General features: G+C 43.2%; 1 protein-coding gene across 3 annotated transcripts in view; it reads left to right on the forward strand.

Annotated features, from left to right (window-relative positions):
• Maco1 (macoilin 1) overlaps positions 1-18,072 on the forward strand; it is a 119,224-nt gene that overhangs the window by 87,545 nt on the left and 13,607 nt on the right. For all 3 annotated transcript variants that reach the window (XM_045150159.1, XM_004657500.3, XM_045150160.1), the window contains 2 exons: positions 11,835-11,993; positions 13,527-13,709. In XM_045150159.1, the coding sequence (XP_045006094.1) occupies positions 11,835-11,993; positions 13,527-13,709 (342 nt within the window). The remainder of the gene's footprint in view (positions 1-11,834; positions 11,994-13,526; positions 13,710-18,072) is intronic.

The following is an 18,072-nucleotide window of genomic DNA, read 5'->3' on the forward strand; positions in this document are numbered from 1 at the left end:
TATTTTAAAGACATTTGAAGGCTATGGAGATGACCCTGTGGTTAAAGGTACTTGGCTTGCAAAGCCTGCTGGCTGGGGTTCAGTTCCCTAGCCTCCACATAGAGCCAGATGCACAAAATGGAGCAAGCTTCTGGGGTTTATTTGCAGCAGCAAAAGGCTCTGGCACACTCTTTCTTCTCTCCCTCCCTTTTTTCCTTTCTCATACTCTCTCTTTGTGTCAAATAAGTTTAAAAAAAATTTTTTTTTTATTTTTTGGTTTTTCATGGTAGGGTCTCGCTCTAGTCCAGGCTGAGCTGGAATTCATTATGTATTTGATACAGTTATCAAATCTAACCATATTCCTTTTAGATTTTAAAAAAATATTTTTATTTTTATTTATTTATTTGAGAGATGGCAAGAGACAGAGTGAGAGAAAGAGAGAATGGGCACGCTAGGGCTTCCAGCCACTGCAAACAAACTCCAGATGCATGCACCCCCTTGTGCATCTGGCTTATGTGAGTCCTGGGGAATCTAACCAAGGTCCTTTGGCTTTGCAGGCAAATGACTTAACTGCTAAGCCATCTCTCCAGCCCCCTTTAAAATGTTTTAAACATTCATACATTTATTCTTGAAGGACTTAAAAGTCAGTACTATATTTCTGTAAGTGACCAGTTATATGAAAGTCTCTAGAAATCCTTTTCTGTTTCTCTTTGTATTCTTTGAAGAAACTTAATGTGTTCACCCTTTGTGTGGAGTAGAAATACAAGGTACTTTGTAATGTGGTTTTACCTAGTAATCAGGTCATCAGGCTGTTGTCTATTTTTGGACACTTGTGCCTGGTAAGCAGTTGTAGTCACTACAAGGAGACACAAGGCAGCTTCATTTGGTATTTGCAAAGCTGTGGTTTATAGAGTATGTTGGAGCAGCTTCAAGTCCGTGTAGGCTTCACGTGAGGGGTGGATACATCCACCATATACAGAGTGTATGTACACTTCTGTGGCTAAATGGTCCATGCAGCCTGTCCTGTCGGTGCGAATGACCTGCAAGGGGGAGGGGAAGTAGGTGCAGAGGATTATTGGCATTTCTTCTGGGGACAGAGCTTTGATTTACGAGCTTAGCTTTCAGCTGTGTGATCTCTAAACAAGCTTTGTGTTGTATGATTAATGTATACCAGAGGCCTCTTAATGGAATTAGGTACTTACACAGATGAAGCAGTTGCTCCTCATTCGTTCTTCCCATGTGCACCTGCCTTTTTCATAAGCAGACACCCATTTCCACTGTGTCCTTCAGCTGCTATTTAAATGAAAACCCAAGCGACCTGCTGTGAGGAGGTTGATGCAAAGCCTGTTCTATTCTGAGCACTGAGGAGATAGGCACAGAGTGGGGATTGGAGGAAACTTTAGAAATACAGTCTCTGCTTCTAATTTTACATGGTCCGTCCCTGGCTTCAAAGAACTTGCAGTCTTCTGAGAAGTAAGTACGCATGTACTAGAAAAGCAGCCCCACACAGGACAGTGTCAAGCCAGATGGGAAGCACTGTGAAGCCTTTAGGGCTCCACCGGGAGGAGCAGCTTTGGGCACTTGGTGCTGAGGAATTTTTGTTCTTTTTATAACAGGGCCTTGAAAAATGGGTGAGAGTGAACAAATGGAGGCCTCTCCTCCCCCAGGAGCAGTGTAACTAACAGAAGATATCGGGACAAAAGGAGTGGTTATTTTGGTCAGTAAGGGGGTACATACCCTTCAGGAAACCTGCCTCAGTCACTTGGCTGTATCACTTGGAGATGGCTTTCTGAAGCCCTTTTCCTTCAGCACCAGAAGCAGCGTAAGTTCTAGTACATCTGTGCTGCCAGCTGTTGAGCGTACAGAGCAGCCAGCAAAGCCACAGCTTTCATCCTGCCCTCAGGTCCACGAGATCCAGTCAGCAGCCCACAGAGGCATGCATATAAATATGACTGCTAGAGTGGTTGGAGAACTTAGTCCCCCCAATCTGATTCTCACAGAATTTGCTTCCTGGCGAAACCAGGCTGTCAGCTTCACCTGTGCTTTCAGTCAGGCCTCTTTTGTAGCCCAAACAGGCTTCAAGAAAACATGACGTTACTGGCGCTGCCCACTGGAGACCTTTAAACTTAAGTGAAGTCGAAGTGTTTGCTGTGAGCTATAATTCAAGCCCTTTACCAATACCAAAGATGAAAACTACAAACATTGAAATGCATTGTCTGGGACATTACATTTTCAGAAACTTTAGTGTCCTTTTCAAGTAAAAGCTGGCACCTGCGCACTCTACTTTCTTACTGGATGCCCTTCAAGGTACTCAGATGTTTTTCCTACCTAACCTCCCTGAGGCAAACATTTGATGTTAATTCTTTGTTAGTTGGAAGATTCCTTTTTATTAAAATATAAACCTTTTTTTCTCTTGCATTTAATTGTCTTATCAGTCACACAAAGCTTTCCTTCTTGGGTAGGATTAGGGAAGAAGTAGGATTATAGGAAGAGTTAAGGTTTAAAGTAAGTTAGAAGGATCCTCAATTTGACCAGTCTGTCAAACCAAGTTAACTCTGCCATCTGATGTGGGGACCTGGGGAAGTGCTTCTGTAGATGGGTCCCAACCCTACTGAGTTAGCTATGTGCTGGAATTCAGAGGTAGCTTCAAAATGTTCGCAGAGTCTTAAAAAAAATGCTGGATGTGGTGACACACACCTTTAATCCCAGCACTCAGGAGGAAGAGGTAGGAGGATCGCCCTGAGTTCAAGGTCACCGTGAGACTACCTAGTGAATTCTAGGTCAGCCTGAGCTAGAGTGAAACCCTACTTTGACCCCCCCCAAAAAAATACACACACACATAATATGTAATTTGTGAGAATGAATATGAGTATGTGTGTCAGGGCCTCTTGCTTCCTGCAGACAAACTGCAGACGCATGCACCACTTTGTGCACTGGCTTTATGTGGGTACTGGGTCAGAAGGCTTTGCAAGCAAGTGCCTTTAACCATTGGACCAACTCCCCAGCCCAAAACTTCCTTTTGTCAGCACAGCCAAGTGGCTAGAAGGTTGTCTAATACATAGCAGGTTCAAATCTAGGCTTGTCCAACAGGGCAGAAATGCACACAGAACTATACACATAGCCTCCAGCTTTACATGGGCCTGTTTGTCCATGGCTGCGGAATTCCATAGGGCAGCCCTTGGAGCGGGAGGAAACTGCTGTACTGGAACTAGGCAAGCAAGAAGAACATTTGCCTCCTAGCTAAGCTTTACAGGTTTGGCTAAGAAGCCTAATACGGATGTGAGGGCAGTCTGGACATTTGTCACCCCACTGATCACCAGAGTTGACTGTTCTGACTGGCTAGGCGGGTGTCTCCTTCCTCCCTCACTGCCCCATGCACATCCCTCTGGGTTGAAGAGGACGACCCTTCCTGAATAGAGGAGGGCTGGCTCATAGGTCAAAGGTGTACAAGAAGCTGCTCTCCCCTTCTAGAACCTCCAGATAAGCTCTCAAGAAGTATAATGAGACTGTAACTGTTGTAGGAAGAGTTTCTTTTCTTTCCGTTAGAATCCAGTGTAGAGAAGAGAGACCTAGCTCTGATAAAAAGGGGTACAAGCTTGTGGCTGAATTTCCCCCTCTACCTCTTGATCCCTATTTACTGAAATTAGTTCCAAATGTTGTAAAACTGTTACTTCTACCTCATTTCTCTCTGACCATTTGCTTCTAATTTAGATTCTAGATACTGACAGTTGAATGAAATCTCCTGAATACATTTGAAGAGTTTGTGTTAACCTCTTGACACTATTTAATCAGAACTTCTCAGTGTCACATTAATAAATTATATATCTGCGTTTTACTTAGGGAAGTGTTGACCGTCAGCACCAAGGGATTAAGACAAGTACTAGTTATCTGCTTGATAAATGCCCCTAGTACTTGACTGGCTTGATTCAGTTGAATTTACTAATTCACTAGTTCTTTTAAAATTCCTGGTATGCATCTTTATAGCAAATGCAAAAATTAAACCATGTCTTAGAAAAAAGGATTGTGCAGTACACTGTACAATAGAATATATATATCTTAGCACTTATCTGTGGAAAAATATATTAGTGGGTGAGGTCATAGGATGTGGAAGTTGTTATGGGATACTTTTTCATCAATATAAAATATATTTACATGTATGAAAAGATAGGAAAAAATGTAGAAAAGCATACCAAATCCAGGTACCGAGTCATTCTGCTGAAATGGAATATTACAAGTATTCACATTTTTGAACTTTTATTATGTATTTGATAGTAGATATCATAATAAAAATTAAGTCCAGGCCTGGAGAGATGGCTTAGCGGTTAAGCGCTTGCCTGTGAAGCCTAAGGACCCCGGTTCGAGGCTCGACTCCCCAGGACCCACGTTAGCCAGATACACAAGAGGGCGCACGTATCTGGAGTTCGTTTGCAGTGGCTGGAGGCCCTGGAGCACCCATTATCTCTCTCTATCTGCCTCTCTCTCTCTCTCTCTCTCTCTCTCTCTCTCTCTCTCTGTCACTTTCAAATAAATAAAAATAAACAAAAAAAATAATTTAAGTCCACTATGAGATTATTACTCATTTTAGCACTTAGACTCAGTAAAGATTTAAAATATATAGTAGACTTCCAAATAATGCTTGCTATAGAAAGGCAGAGAAAAATTTCTCACTGTAAATATAGCTTTGTTTTTTGAGCCATGGTCTCCCTATAATATAGTGCAGGCTGTGCTTGAACTTGCAATCCCACCTTATCTCCTCAGTGCTAGGGTTGTGGGCATGTACCACCATGCCCAGCTAATATATTTTTAAAGTTAATGAGAATTTCTATCTTGCTTGTTAACAAATGTTATTTAACAGAATTCCTTATGTCAGTGTTCCTTATGCTGGGAACACTGATGTTAATTTACAGGATTGCAACAGGTTGGAAAGCAGTCATTCAGAATCTTACAAAGTTGATGATTGTAGTGAGGAAGATCCTGAAGCACTTGAGTTATATTTCTAATGAGAGCAGTTTTTTTTTAAATAAGCCATTTGCTGGGCGTGGTGGCACACGCCTTTAATCCTGGCACTCGGGAAGCAGATCGCTGAGTTCGAGGCCATCCTGAGACTACAGAGTGAATTCCAGGTCAGCCTGGGCTAGAGTGAGACCCTATCTTGAAAAACAAAAAACAAACAAAAACAAGCCATTTATAAGTCTGGAGCTAAAGCTCGGTGGTAGAGCACTTGCCTCACATGTACAAGGCCCTGAGTTCAATTCCCAGTGCCAGTAAAACATTATAAAAATAAACTATTTCTTTTGTTTGTTTATATTTTTTCCAGACGGAGTCTCATTCTAGTTCAGTCTGGCCCCAATTTATGGTGATAATCTTGTCTCAGCTTTTCTAATGCGGGATTAAAGGCATGTGTCACCGTGCCCAACTCATAAACTGGTTCTTACTGTATTGTAACATATACTCAGCAGTGAACAAGCCTTAAGTCTATAATTATAAGTTATAAATTTTCACAAAGTGTACATAATTTTTACAAACTGTTTTACTTTGTTATAGCTCAATCTGAGGGCTGGAGAGATGGCTTAGCAGTTAAGGTATTTGCCTATGAACCCTAAGAATGAATGTTCGTATCTCCCAGTCCCACAAAGCCAGACACACAGTGATGCAAATGTAAATGTCACACATGCACACAAGGGGTTGCACACTTTTTGAGTTTGTTCAGAGTGGCTAAAAGGCCCCGGTGTGCCCATTTTCTGCTTGTCTCTGTCTGTCTCAAAAATAAATAATAAAAAATGTTAAAAAATCAAAATGAGCATGGTACCATATACCTTTAATCCCAACACGCAGGAGGTAGAGGTAGGAGGATTGCTGTGAGTTTGTGACTACCTTGAGACTACATAGTGAATTCCAGTTAAGCCTGGGCTAGAGTGAGACTCTGCCTCAAAAAAAAAAAAAAAAAAAAATTGGGAGGGGGAGCTGGGGAGATAGCTCAGCAGTTAAAGGCACTTGTCCTGCAAAACCTGACAACCTAGGTTTGATTCCCCAATACCATGTAAAGCCAAATGCACAAAGTGGTGCATGCATCTGGAGCTTATTTACAGTGGCTAGGAGTCCTGACATCTTTTCTCTTTGCTTGCCAAAAAAAAAAAAAAAAAAATCCCATCATTCAGGAGGCAGAGGTAGGATCACTGTGAGTTCAAGGCCAGTTTAGGGCTATGGAGTGAGTTTCAGGTCAGCCAGGACTAGAGTGAGACCCTACCTTGAACAAGAAAACAAAACTCATTGTGTTCTGTAGTCCCCAGCCGTTTGGTTTTACATTTTTGGTCTCATAACTACATTAGCTATTTAGATTTTTGCAGTTTTGAGGGCACTCTAAATTTCACTGAGAATAAATTATTGTTATTCTTAGGAAAATGGGCTTCTAAAGCTTTTTAAATGAAGGCAAGCAATCACTGCCAAACTCCTGGCTCTTAGCATCTGCAGGCTGAATGTGCTTCAGCTGCCAAAGGAAGGCTGGTGGTGTGGATGGAACTTGACTCCTGTGCGTCTGCATACGGTGCGTGCGGCTTAGGTTGCTAATCTGAAGGAGCAGATCAGCTGCCGTCTGTAAGTGTGTCAGGCCGAGGAATCCGAGCCCCGCCAGGAGGAGCTTTAGAGATTCAGCCGCAGATGAGACTAGAAGGTTGAGTGCCTTGCCCAGGGTCAGGGTTGGCACCAAAGCTGTTTAGCACCCTGATGCTAAATCCCATTACTGATCCATGCTCATCTAAAAACTCACTTTCCTACTAAAAATGCAATTCCTCCAACTGTGAAATTGACATCTCAAGCAAGCATTATTTAACATCCCTTCATCCAAACTTCTTAATGGGCATAAGCCTGACAGTATCGACCTGTTTGGAATATATCCCATGGCCTATTTCAGGTGAATGAGGGACAGTGTGGCAATGGTATAAATGTGATCTGTAATTGTTTAGAGCTATTCCGTGCAAGAGTACACTGAACTGGAATAATCCTGGCGATAGGGAAAGTGTGGTGTGATGTTGACTTGTGACCCTTCCCTGGGGAGTGACCGTCAGGAGACCTGGGAGTACTTCTGGAACACAAGGTTTCTAGGCTGTGCTCCCAGACCCAGGACGGAAGAACTGGTGACTGCTCCTGCAAGGTGATCGCTCGTGTTGCGTGACTGCAGGGCCTCGAGGGTGTGTTTTTTAGCTGCCTAATGGTAGATGTGGGAATAAAGCTGCTCTTTGGTTTGTCCTGGTGGTCAGGGAACATTATTGAATACACACATCGATCTGTAGGCCCTGGGGATTTAAGGCTTAATAAAGTGTCCAAGTTCTTAGTTGAGCTGACATTGCCAAAGAGAGATCACTATCACCCTCTAGAAATCTTGGTTCTGTTGGTATGTTGGATTAGTGACATGCAAAAGAATTTTATGAGGCAGGAGCTGGGAGTGTATGTAGTACAGTGACAGTCTGTGTGTTTAGCATGCATGAGGCCCTGGGTTCAGTCCCCAGCACAAAATAATTATATCCTGACAGGAAAAAAAAATATGTCTTCTCAAAGCTTCATACTATTGCTCTGCTGTCCACCTTGGTCCCTTCTAACTCTTTCCTACTCTGCAATATAGGACAAACTCAAAGGTCAGACTGTGTACATGTCCCCAAACATCTGTGGCTGTTTCTGCCTTTGAGGCTTTATTTTTTTTGTGTGGGTATGTGTAGTGTATATGGTATGTGTGTGTATAGCATATGTGTAGGTGCATACACCACACACAAATAAAAGCCTGCGTGTATGTGCGGGCTCCACAGGAGAATGTTGGGTGTCCTTCTCTATTGTTCTGCTTTATTCCCTTGAAGAGAAGTCACTGAACCTGGAACTGCAGCTTTCGTTCAGGCTGGCTGGCCAGTGAGCCCCAGCAACACTCCAGACTCCCCCCGCCATTGGTGGGGTTATAGACATGTGTTGCCACTCCCAGCAGGTGCTTGAGGATGAACTTGGATGTCTCTGGCCCTCATGCTTGTATGTCAAGCTGCTGAGCTATCTCCCCAATTCTTATTTTTGTACACTCCCCCTGCCCTGCCTGTGCATGTGCATATGTGTGTAGAGGTCAAAGGATGACTCCCCCCTGCCAGGTCAGTCCTTGCCTTTCGCCTGGTTTTCTTTTTATTTGTTTATTTACTTATTTTTGGTTTTTCGAGATAGGGTCTCACTCTGGCCCAGGCTGACCTGGAATTCACTATGTAGTCTCAGGGTTGCCTCGAACTCACGGCAATCCTCCTACCTCTGCCTCCCAAGTACTGGAATTAAAGGTGTGCGCCACCACACTGTTTATTTATTTTTTAAAAAATATTTGAGAGAGAGCTACATAAATAGATGATGGATAGATAAATAGGTAGATAATTACATACATGCATACATACATACATAGAAAGCATGGACGCACCAGACCCTCCAGGCACTGCCAACAAACGCCAGATGCATGTGCCACCCTGTGCATATGGCTTATGTGGGTACTAGAGAATAGAACCTGGGTCCTCAGGCTTCACAGGCTAGTGCCTTAACCACTAAGTCATCTCTCCAGCCCTCACCTTTTTTTTTTTTTTTTGAGGTGGGTTTTGTTCTCATTGTATTTGCCAGGCTAGCTGGCCCAAAATCATCCAAGAAATTCTTATCTCTGCCTCCCATCTTGCGATCAGTGTACTGGGATTACAGAAGCCTGCCATGTCATCTGGCTTTTACATGCGGTCTGGGGATCGTTGTCTGCACTGAGCCCTCTCCCAGACCCCCTGCCTTTGAGTTTTTGGGCATGACTATCCATTCTGCTCCCCTTCTATTTCTCTAAACACTGTCCAGCCCTATTCTGTACTCTATAAAGCCTTTCCCAACCACTCTGCAGAGCCCAGGTAGTACTTTAAAAAATACTTTTATTTATTTATAAGCAGAGAGAGAATGGGCATGCCTCTTCTGTATGTGGATAAAGCAGCTACGGTGCCATCTGGGCGGGCAAAGAATGTACTCTGGCACTACTATGTGGAGGATCTTAGGCTGCAATTTTTTTTTTTCCGAGGTGGGGTCTCACTGTAGCTGAGGATGACCTGGAATTCACTATGTTGTCTCAGGGTGGCCTCGAACTCAGGGTGATCCTTCTACCTGTACATCCCAAGTGTTGGGATTAAAGGTATCTGCCTGGTGGCTGCAAATTTTTCTTAACCTGTATTTCTTCACCCGGGAAGAAAAAAAAAAGGAATAATAATTGCAGTTGGTCCATGACCAAGCTGATTATATTAGTTCATACTTAAGCAGGCATGGTGAGTATCAAAAGAAGAAAAAGGGACTGAGAAGATGGCTCAGTGAATAAAGCACTTGCAGTGCAACTCAGACTACCTGAGTTTAAATCCCCAGTCCCCATGTAAAAGCTGCAAACCAGAGGGCTTCTGTAATCCCAGTGTATTTATGGAAATCAAGTGAGGACTGATTTGGAAGTTGTCCTCTGACCTCCACATGCTTGCCTGAGTGCATGTGCATGCACACACACTAAATAAATTTTAAAAAATAATAAAGTAAGACATTTTTGAAAAGAGAAAGGAGACTGGAGAGATGGCTTATTGGTTAAGGCACTTGCTGTGAAGCTTAAGGACCCAGTTTCGATTCCCCAGTACCCACGTAAGTCAAATGCACAAGGTGACATGTCTGGAGTTCGTTTGCAGTGGCTGGATGCTCTGGTGAGCCCATTCTCACTCATAAATTAATTAAGTAATTAAAATAAAAGACAAAGGGGCCAGGTGTGGAGGCACATACCTTTAATCCCAGCACTCAGGAGGCAGAGATAGGATTGCTGTGAGTTTGAGGCCACACTGTGACTACGTAGTGAATTACAGGTCAGCCCGGGTAGAGCAAGATCCTACCTTGAAAAGCCATGAAAAAAAGAAAGGAAAAAGGAAACATTACTCCTTTTGAATTAGAACTCAGGAAAGTGGGCAGGTTCAGCAACTGACACATCCTTTTAAAAACCTTTAGAACAGTGTGGGTACATCAAGAGTACTATCACTACTAACTTGATTCTCTGTGTGTGGTGTATGCACATATATGTGTCCATGGGGCACTCCATGCACTTGCCTACAGTAGCACACTAAGCTCACCTGTGGTGGCCTGAGTGGAAGTGTGGGTATCCCTCTCCATCACTCTTCCATATGTTCTTACTTGAATCAGAGTATCTTAGTGATCTTGGAGCTTAACCATTTTTAAAAGTCTTATTTATTTGAGAGAGAGAGAGAGAGAGCCAGGTAGAGAAAGAGGCAGATGAGAAAGAGAGAGAAAATGGGTCCTCTAGGGCCTCTAGCCACTGTAAACAAACTGCAGATGCCTGTGCCACCTTGTGCATCTGGCTTACATGGGTCCTGAGGAATCACACCTGGATCCTTTTACTTTGCAGGCAAGCACCTTAACTGCTAAGCCATCCCCAGCCCATTTTAAAAAATATTTATTTTTTATTTTTTAGAGAGAGAGAGAATTGACACGCCAGGGCCTCAGCCATTGTAGTTGAACTCAAGACACTTGTGCCACCTGGTGAGCATGTGCAATATTGTGTTTGCCTCACTTTTTGTGTGTCTGGCTTATGTGGGATCTAGAGAGAGATGGCGCTCGGGTCTTTGTAGGCAAACACCTTAACCACTAAGCCATCTCTCCAGCCCTTAACCATTGTGTGTGTGTGTGTGTGTGTGTGTGCGTGCGCGCGCGCACGAGCGTGCACATGTATATGAGCTCTGGTGATTCTTGGGTCTCTGCTCCTCTATGGGACTGGGTTAGGCTTGCATGGCCATGCCAAGCTGTTAATGTGAGTCCTAGCGATCAAACTGGACCAATCTCTCAGGCCTCCTCAGGCCCTTAACCACTCAGCCATCTTTCCAGCCCTGTTTAATCATTTTTAACTTAATTTAACCAATTATCTATTTCTTGACCCTTATTGAAATCATGAAGCCCTTCTGGGAAGAAAAGGACTTGACTTTGCCCCTGTGTGTTGGTCCTTTACTGCTGGTGTGTATAGATCCCTTTCACTTAAGATGAAATTATTGGGCAGAGAGATGGCTCAGCAGTTAAGGCACTTGCTTTTAAAGCGTGACGGCTTGGGTTCAATTGCTCAGTACCCCCATAAAGCCAGACCCACAAAGTAGCACATGTATCTGGAGTTTGTTTGCAATGGAAAGAGGCTCTGGTGCACCCTTATTCTCTCTCCCCATCCCTCTGCAAATAAATAAAGAAGTAAAAAAAGAAGATGAAATTATCACAGTATTAAAATAGGGCAAGAAGTAAGGAATTGAAGGGTAAGACAGGCTTCATCTCAGTTTCCTTACAGTTCTTAGAGATGTATTTGTTCCCTTTTTCATTGTAGAATCTAGTGAGTTCTTCTGCCACAATCATCAAAAGTGTGACCATTATTTAGCAAGGAGGCTAGCAATTCAGGAAGTTGATAGAAAATATTTTCTAACAGGAATCTGAGCTGTGAGAGTACCTCCCAGCAGTCAGCGGGAGGGTCATGAGCCAGTTGATTTGGCTGACTTCCCTTGCCGAGGAAGTCGCCAGTGGGGAGGGCACCTTAGTTTTCAGCCACCTTCATTACTTTCCTGTCTTCCTTTATAAGCAGTTTGGATACTCACAAGTACCGCTGTCACCTGCCCATTGCCACAAACATTTGAGGGAAATCAGAAGTTACCCCTACTGGGAAGAGGTGGAGACCAAGGTAGCATCATGCAGTAAGACTAAGCAGAAGCCCCCTCAGCAGTCCAGGCGCTCAGCCAGGCTTCCTCCCGGTGCTCTGGGCTGGGTTCCCTCTTCAGATGAAAACGCTGCTTTTCTCCTTCTCCTAGGCTGGAACAAGACATTAAAAAGCTAAAGGCTGACCTGCAAGCCAGCAGGCAAGTGGAACAAGAGCTTCGCAGTCAGATCAGCTCCCTCTCAAGCACTGAACGAGGGATCCGCTCAGAAATGGGCCAGCTGCGACAAGAGAACGAGCTGCTGCAGAACAAGTAGGTGCCTGTCACTTTGGGAACCTCTGGAGGCCAACCTCACATCCCTGCCACGCCTCCTTTTCCAGAGCGAAGCCCAGATCCGCTCTGAGGACAGCGTCTGTTCCTTGAATATTACTAGATATTTCACACTTCATAAAATCTACATATTGCCTTCCAAAAACTTCTTGTCTTTTCTCATCTAATAACTTAGTTGGCTTAAAATAGTTATTGAGCTTTTGTGAAAATGTAAGTAAAAGTGATAAGTAGTTCTGCTGAAATTTAAAAATTTTGATCCTTTGAGTAAGTTTCCAGAGCATCAGGCTAGATTTACTCTTCTTCTCAGAACTAAAAATTGACATTGAACTTGGATTTTATGTGAGGAGATGGGCAAAAAGCCAATCTTTGCTGTGCATTCTTTTATGTTTTCCTTTAATTCATTCTGGAGTTACTTGTTGACTCAACAACGTAAGGCTGTCTTACAGTTCTTGTTTTTTGTCTTTAAGCAATGTGTGTCTGTGGTAGTAATTAGTATCATAGGTGTTCTCCTTGAAGAGTTGCACATTTCTTAAGGAATACAATTCCAAAGCTGGAGCACAACAAGCAAAAAACAAAACAAAACAAAAAAACACCCTGTGTAACTTCTTAACATGTGTGGTAGTCCTACCCCTAACCCCTGGGTAACTTTCCAGTGAATGAGCTTATGTTGCTGTATAAAGCTGTAGGTGTCTAAGAATTGTGGAGAAACTGGAGAAAGGCCTTGTATCTGAAAGAACTGCAGCATTATTCAGAAGCGCATAGAATACTGACTCACACCTGTGAGAGTCTGAGACAGGAGGATTGCCACAAGTTTTCAAGGTCATTCTAGGCTACATAGTGAGTTCCAGGCCAGGAACTAGAAGGAAAAAAAAGGGAGGAGAAAGATCTTCCCCTCCCATGTTTATTTCACTTTTTCAATTTTTTTATTTTTATTTTTTTATTTGAGAGAATTGGCCTACCAGGGCCTCAGCCATTACAATAGAGCTCCAGACACTTGTGCCACCTAGTGGGCATGTATGACCTTGTGCTTGCCTCACCTTTGTGTATCTGACTAACACAAGATCTGGAGAGTAGAACACGGGTCCTTAGGCTTCACAGACAAGTACCTTAGCTGCTAAGCCATCTCTCCAGCCCATTTTTATCTCACTTTTAATAGGATCCCATCAGTAGTTCTTTGGTCTAACTCAAGTTCTTTCAAGGTGCTCTGGAACACTAGAATTAATTCTACAGTCACTTTCCCTCTATGTGAAGCTTCCTGTGCCTTGTTACCTTAGCAGAGTGGAGGCCAGACCTGCTTGTGGGTCATGTAAGGCAGGTGTCTTATTGGTATTTAGGAATTACTAAATAGTAGTGACCATGTGTTTTCTCTGGGCATGTTTAAGGCTGATATCTGCTATTCAAACCACCTGTTGACCTGCTTGATATGGAAAGGCTGCATTAGATACCAAGTTGCTCATGGGCTTATAGTGGGTGTTTCTAATGATAAGTCTCTGTATGACAATTGTTTCTACACAGGTTACATAATGCAGTGCAAATGAAGCAGAAAGACAAGCAGAATATCAGCCAGTTGGAGAAAAAGCTAAAAGCTGAGCAGGAAGCCCGGAGTTTTGTAGAAAAGCAGTTAATGGAGGAGAAAAAAAGGAAGAAATTAGAAGAAGCCACTGCTGCCCGGGCTGTTGCATTTGCTGCTGCATCTAGGTATGTTCTTGTCACATGAGTTTAATCCAGAGTGGGCCTTCCTTGTCTCAAGACAAACAAGACAAGTTGATGCCTTGGGTGAGACTGGACAGACAGAATCATGCATGGATGGATTGCTTTTAAGAATTGTCGTACTGGCTGGTTGCCACTCCAGCTTAAACTGTCTCAAGACTTCATTGCCTACAGAGTAGGGTGCGTGGCTAACTACACCAAGTGCCACTTCTAGTCACTGTCTGTAAGACTGAGGACCACTAACTGCTTTGAAATATTCCATCTGTATTTGGACAGCCCTTTACACAGCTGTCATTACTCTCTACTCTTAGGTATGGGTGTTTGAGTTCTTACTGTTAAGATAGAACAGGAAAACTCTTGTTACCTAAGCACTGTAGACTGACTGCCGGTGTCTGTTGGTTGTCACTAAGTGTCAAGTGGAATGAAGAAAAGCAGCAACCTAAGTCTTTGGTAGATATAATTACATTTTTGGAGTGATTGGAAAATATCCCTGTGTGCAAGTATCCCAGAAACAGATTTGTAACTGCCACCTGAATTTCGGTAGGGAAACAAGATTGAGAAAAGCCTTTGAAAGTTGCGGTTACATTTTTTTTCCCATTGCTTCAACTTCACCACCTTTTTGTTTGTCTTTCTGACCAGTGACCTCCATCCAGATATATGGATGGGGTCAGTTACAGGTTTGCACATACTGAGTGAGGGTAAATTATTTATTTCACTTTAAATTTTTATCCTAATTCATGTCTGTGGTACAATTCAGCTGTTACTTTTTCTTCAGTTTAGCTTTATTGTATTAAATCAGTAATTTCTATTAGGCCCTTATTAGGGTTTTAGTGTTTGCAGACTAATTGGTGAATCAACATTTCACCTTTTAGGAAATCATAGTGAGTGGTGAGAACTCTTTGTTCTGGGTAAGCATGTTACCACCTCACCTGGCTGTGTGGTCCGGACTCGGAAGCCCTTGACTAGCCTTGAACGTAAGGAGGTTGTTTGAAGAGTTGTGAGCATTTCTAAAGCATGTGGGCTTGTGGGAGGATTGATTTTCCAGAATGCTAGCCACTGTGGTCAATACATTCCTTAGCTCTTTGAAAACCCTTCCTTGTGGAGTTAATCACATCACATGGTATCTTTTGTGCCTGAGAATCAGCCAGTTGGTCTCTCTGCTGTCCTTAGCCCCGTTGCTTCCATCTGAGCTTACTTGTGTTGATCGGACCATGGATGGTCTTTGTATGCCATCGCTTACCTGAGCCTTTCTTTCTTTCTTTCTTTTTTTTCTTTGCAAGGTAGGGTCTCACTTCAGCCCGGGATAACCTGGAATTCACTATGGAGTCTCAGGGTGTCCTCAACCTCATGGTGATCCTCCTACCTCTGTCTCCCAAGTGATGGGATTAAAGGTGTGCACCACGCCCGGCGTCAAAGCCTATTTTATTCTTCAGTAAATCTCACTGGACCTTCCTTTATAGGCAGAAGACAGGCACCCACTTTCTTCCTCAGGCTGTTTCTGGAACCTTAGCACTCAACAGTCCAGCAGCTTTGCACTGGCCATGGTCGTCTTTAGCTCATTCTCATCATCATCCCAAGAAGAAGCTTAGTCTGTACTGTCCCTTCAGGTTCTGCTCACTCCAGACCTGCAGCAACTGAAGAAAGGGAAACTCCCAACCCAGCCCCTCAAAAATGGAGACTTGAGTGTTTTGTTTTTATTTTTAAAATTTTATTTTCAGAGGGGGAGAGAGAATGAGAATGAGCTCATCGGGGCCTAGTGCCACCGCAAACGGACTCCGGAATTGAACCCAGGCCTTTGGGCTTTGCAAGCGAGTTCCTTTAACCTCTGAGCCATCTCTCCAGCCCCTCAGGTGTTTTTTTTAAAGTCTGTCTCTCCTGTTGGAGGCCTTGTATGCTTAATTCTGCATTTTCTGCAAGTAACCAGACTTGGTGGAAAGCATTCTTTTTCCTTTCTTTTGAAATAGTTTTTTTAATGTATAATTTTTTTGAGATAGGGTCTCACTCTGACCCAGGCTCACCTGGAATTAACTATGTACTCTCAGGATGGCCTTGAACTCACAGTGATCCTCTTACCTCTGCCTACCAAGTGCTGGGATTAAAGGTATGCACCACCACACCCAGCTAATGTATAATTTTTTTTATTGACAACTTCTATACTTATAGACAGTAAACTATCATAATTCCATCCCCTCTCCCACTTTCCCCTAAACAACTCCACTCTCCATCCTATCTCCTCCCTCTTTCCATTAGTCTCTATTTTGATGTCATCATCTTTTCCTACTATTATGAGGGTCTTGTGAAGGTATTGCTAGGCACTGTGAGGTCATGGGTGTCAAGGTCAGTTTCTCTCTGGACAGTTGCATTATAAGGAGTCATTGCCTTCTTTTGGTTCTTACATTCTTCCTACCATCTCTTCCGCAATGGACCCTGCACCTTGGAGGATATGATAGAGATGTTTCAGTCTGGACACTCCTCTGTCACTTCTCACACAGTGTTGCCTTTTGGGTCATCCCGGTGGTTACCACCATCTGAAAAGAGAAGCTTCTCTAACCAACATGAAGAGTAGTGTTAATATATGAATATGAACATTAAGTGTAATGTTTACAGGGACGTTTGGTAAGCATAATATATGCATTTAACCAAACAAGAGCAGGCTTTATACCCCTAAGGATCATGACCTCCCCTGCCATAGGCTCTTGATTAGGTTTTCAGTACCAGGCATGTATTCCCTCCCATAGAGCAAGCCTCTAGTCCAGTTAGAGTTTCCCCTAGAGCAGACATGCCACTATTGAACTCATTTGTCAGGCCAAACTTGAGGCATCCAGTGTCCACTGTTCTCACTGCTGATGACTTCTCTCCCATAGGGCTGCATGCAGTTCAGCTTTTTCCAGTTTTCAGTTGGCTGGTATACAGGAGAATGTTTACTTCTCATTCCCAGTTTGATTTCTTAGTGACCTAGCCGCCCAGGTATGTGGAGTATTCAGCAATAGGGTCTTACCATCTGTTTCTGGTGGGAAACCAAGGGCCTTGACAATAGCCTGTAATGTTTTGGAAGTAACAGGGACCTCCCTGGCCAACAACTCACTGGAAGGTATCCCATCCCTAGCACTGAAAGTTTTCTAGTAACAATCTATGGCTTCTGAATGGGCCATTATCCAAAAAAGTAGGTTTTCATATATCTTATTCAGAATATCTTGAATTTTGATTGCCTCTCCCACACCCTTCTTTTACTCAGTCTCTTCCCCTGGCCTTGCTTAGGCCATTCCACTCCCTGTAAATTGTGCTTCTACTTACATTTATACAATGCCATCTCCTTAAGTCCTTCCCTCTCCCCCCTCCCTTAGAGCCTTTTTCTAGCTTACTGGCCTCTGCTACCGATTTTTGGTTCCAGCTCATACACAAGTCTAAACATTTGTAGCGAGGATCCACATATGAGAGAGAACATGTGACTTTTGGCTTTCTAGGCCTGGGTTACCTCACTTAGTATAATCCTTTCCAGATCCATTCATTTCCCTGCAAGTTTCATAATTTCATTTTTCTTTACCGCTGAATAGAACTCCATTGTGTAAATGTACCACATCTTTATTATCCATTCATCTGTTGAGGGACACTAGGCTGGTTCCATTTCCTAGTTATGGTGAATAGAGCAACAGTAAACATGGTTGCACAAGTATCTCTAAGGTAGGGAGAAGAGTCTTTAGGGTATATTCCTAGGATTGCTAGCTGGATGATATGGTAAGTCTATTTTTAGCTGTCTTAAGAACCTCCACATTGATTTCCACAGTGGCTGTACCCATACTACATTCCCACCAACAGTGTAGAAGGGTTCCCCTTCTTCCGCATTCTTGCCAACATTTATGAGTGAGATGGAATCTCAAAGTAGTTTTTGTTTTTATTTTTTTTTGTTGTTTATTTGTATTTATTTATTTATTTGAGAGCAACAGACAGAGAAAGAGGCAGGTAAGTAGAGAGAGAATAGGCGCACCAGGACCTCCAGCCACTGCAAACGAACTCCAGACGTGTGCGCCCCCTTGTGCATCTGGCTTACATGGGTCTTGGAGAATCAAGCCTCGAACTGGGGTCCTTAGGCTTCACAGGCAAGCGCTTAACTGCTAAGCCATCTCTCCAGCCCTCTAAGTAGTTTTAATTTGCATTTACCTGAGGGCTAAGGATGTAGAACACTTTTTTAAATGTTTATATGCCATCTGTATTTCTTCTTTTGAGAACTCTCTATTTCGTTCCATAGCTCATTTTTTAATTGGGTTGTGTTGCAGTCTGGTTCGCATTGCTGTTAGAAATCACCCAACCAAGAGCAGCTTCTGGGAAAAAGAGATTTATTTTGGCTTACAGG

Source organism: Jaculus jaculus, chromosome 5 (genome assembly GCF_020740685.1).
Source record: "Jaculus jaculus isolate mJacJac1 chromosome 5, mJacJac1.mat.Y.cur, whole genome shotgun sequence".
Lineage (NCBI taxonomy): Eukaryota > Metazoa > Chordata > Mammalia > Rodentia > Dipodidae > Jaculus > Jaculus jaculus.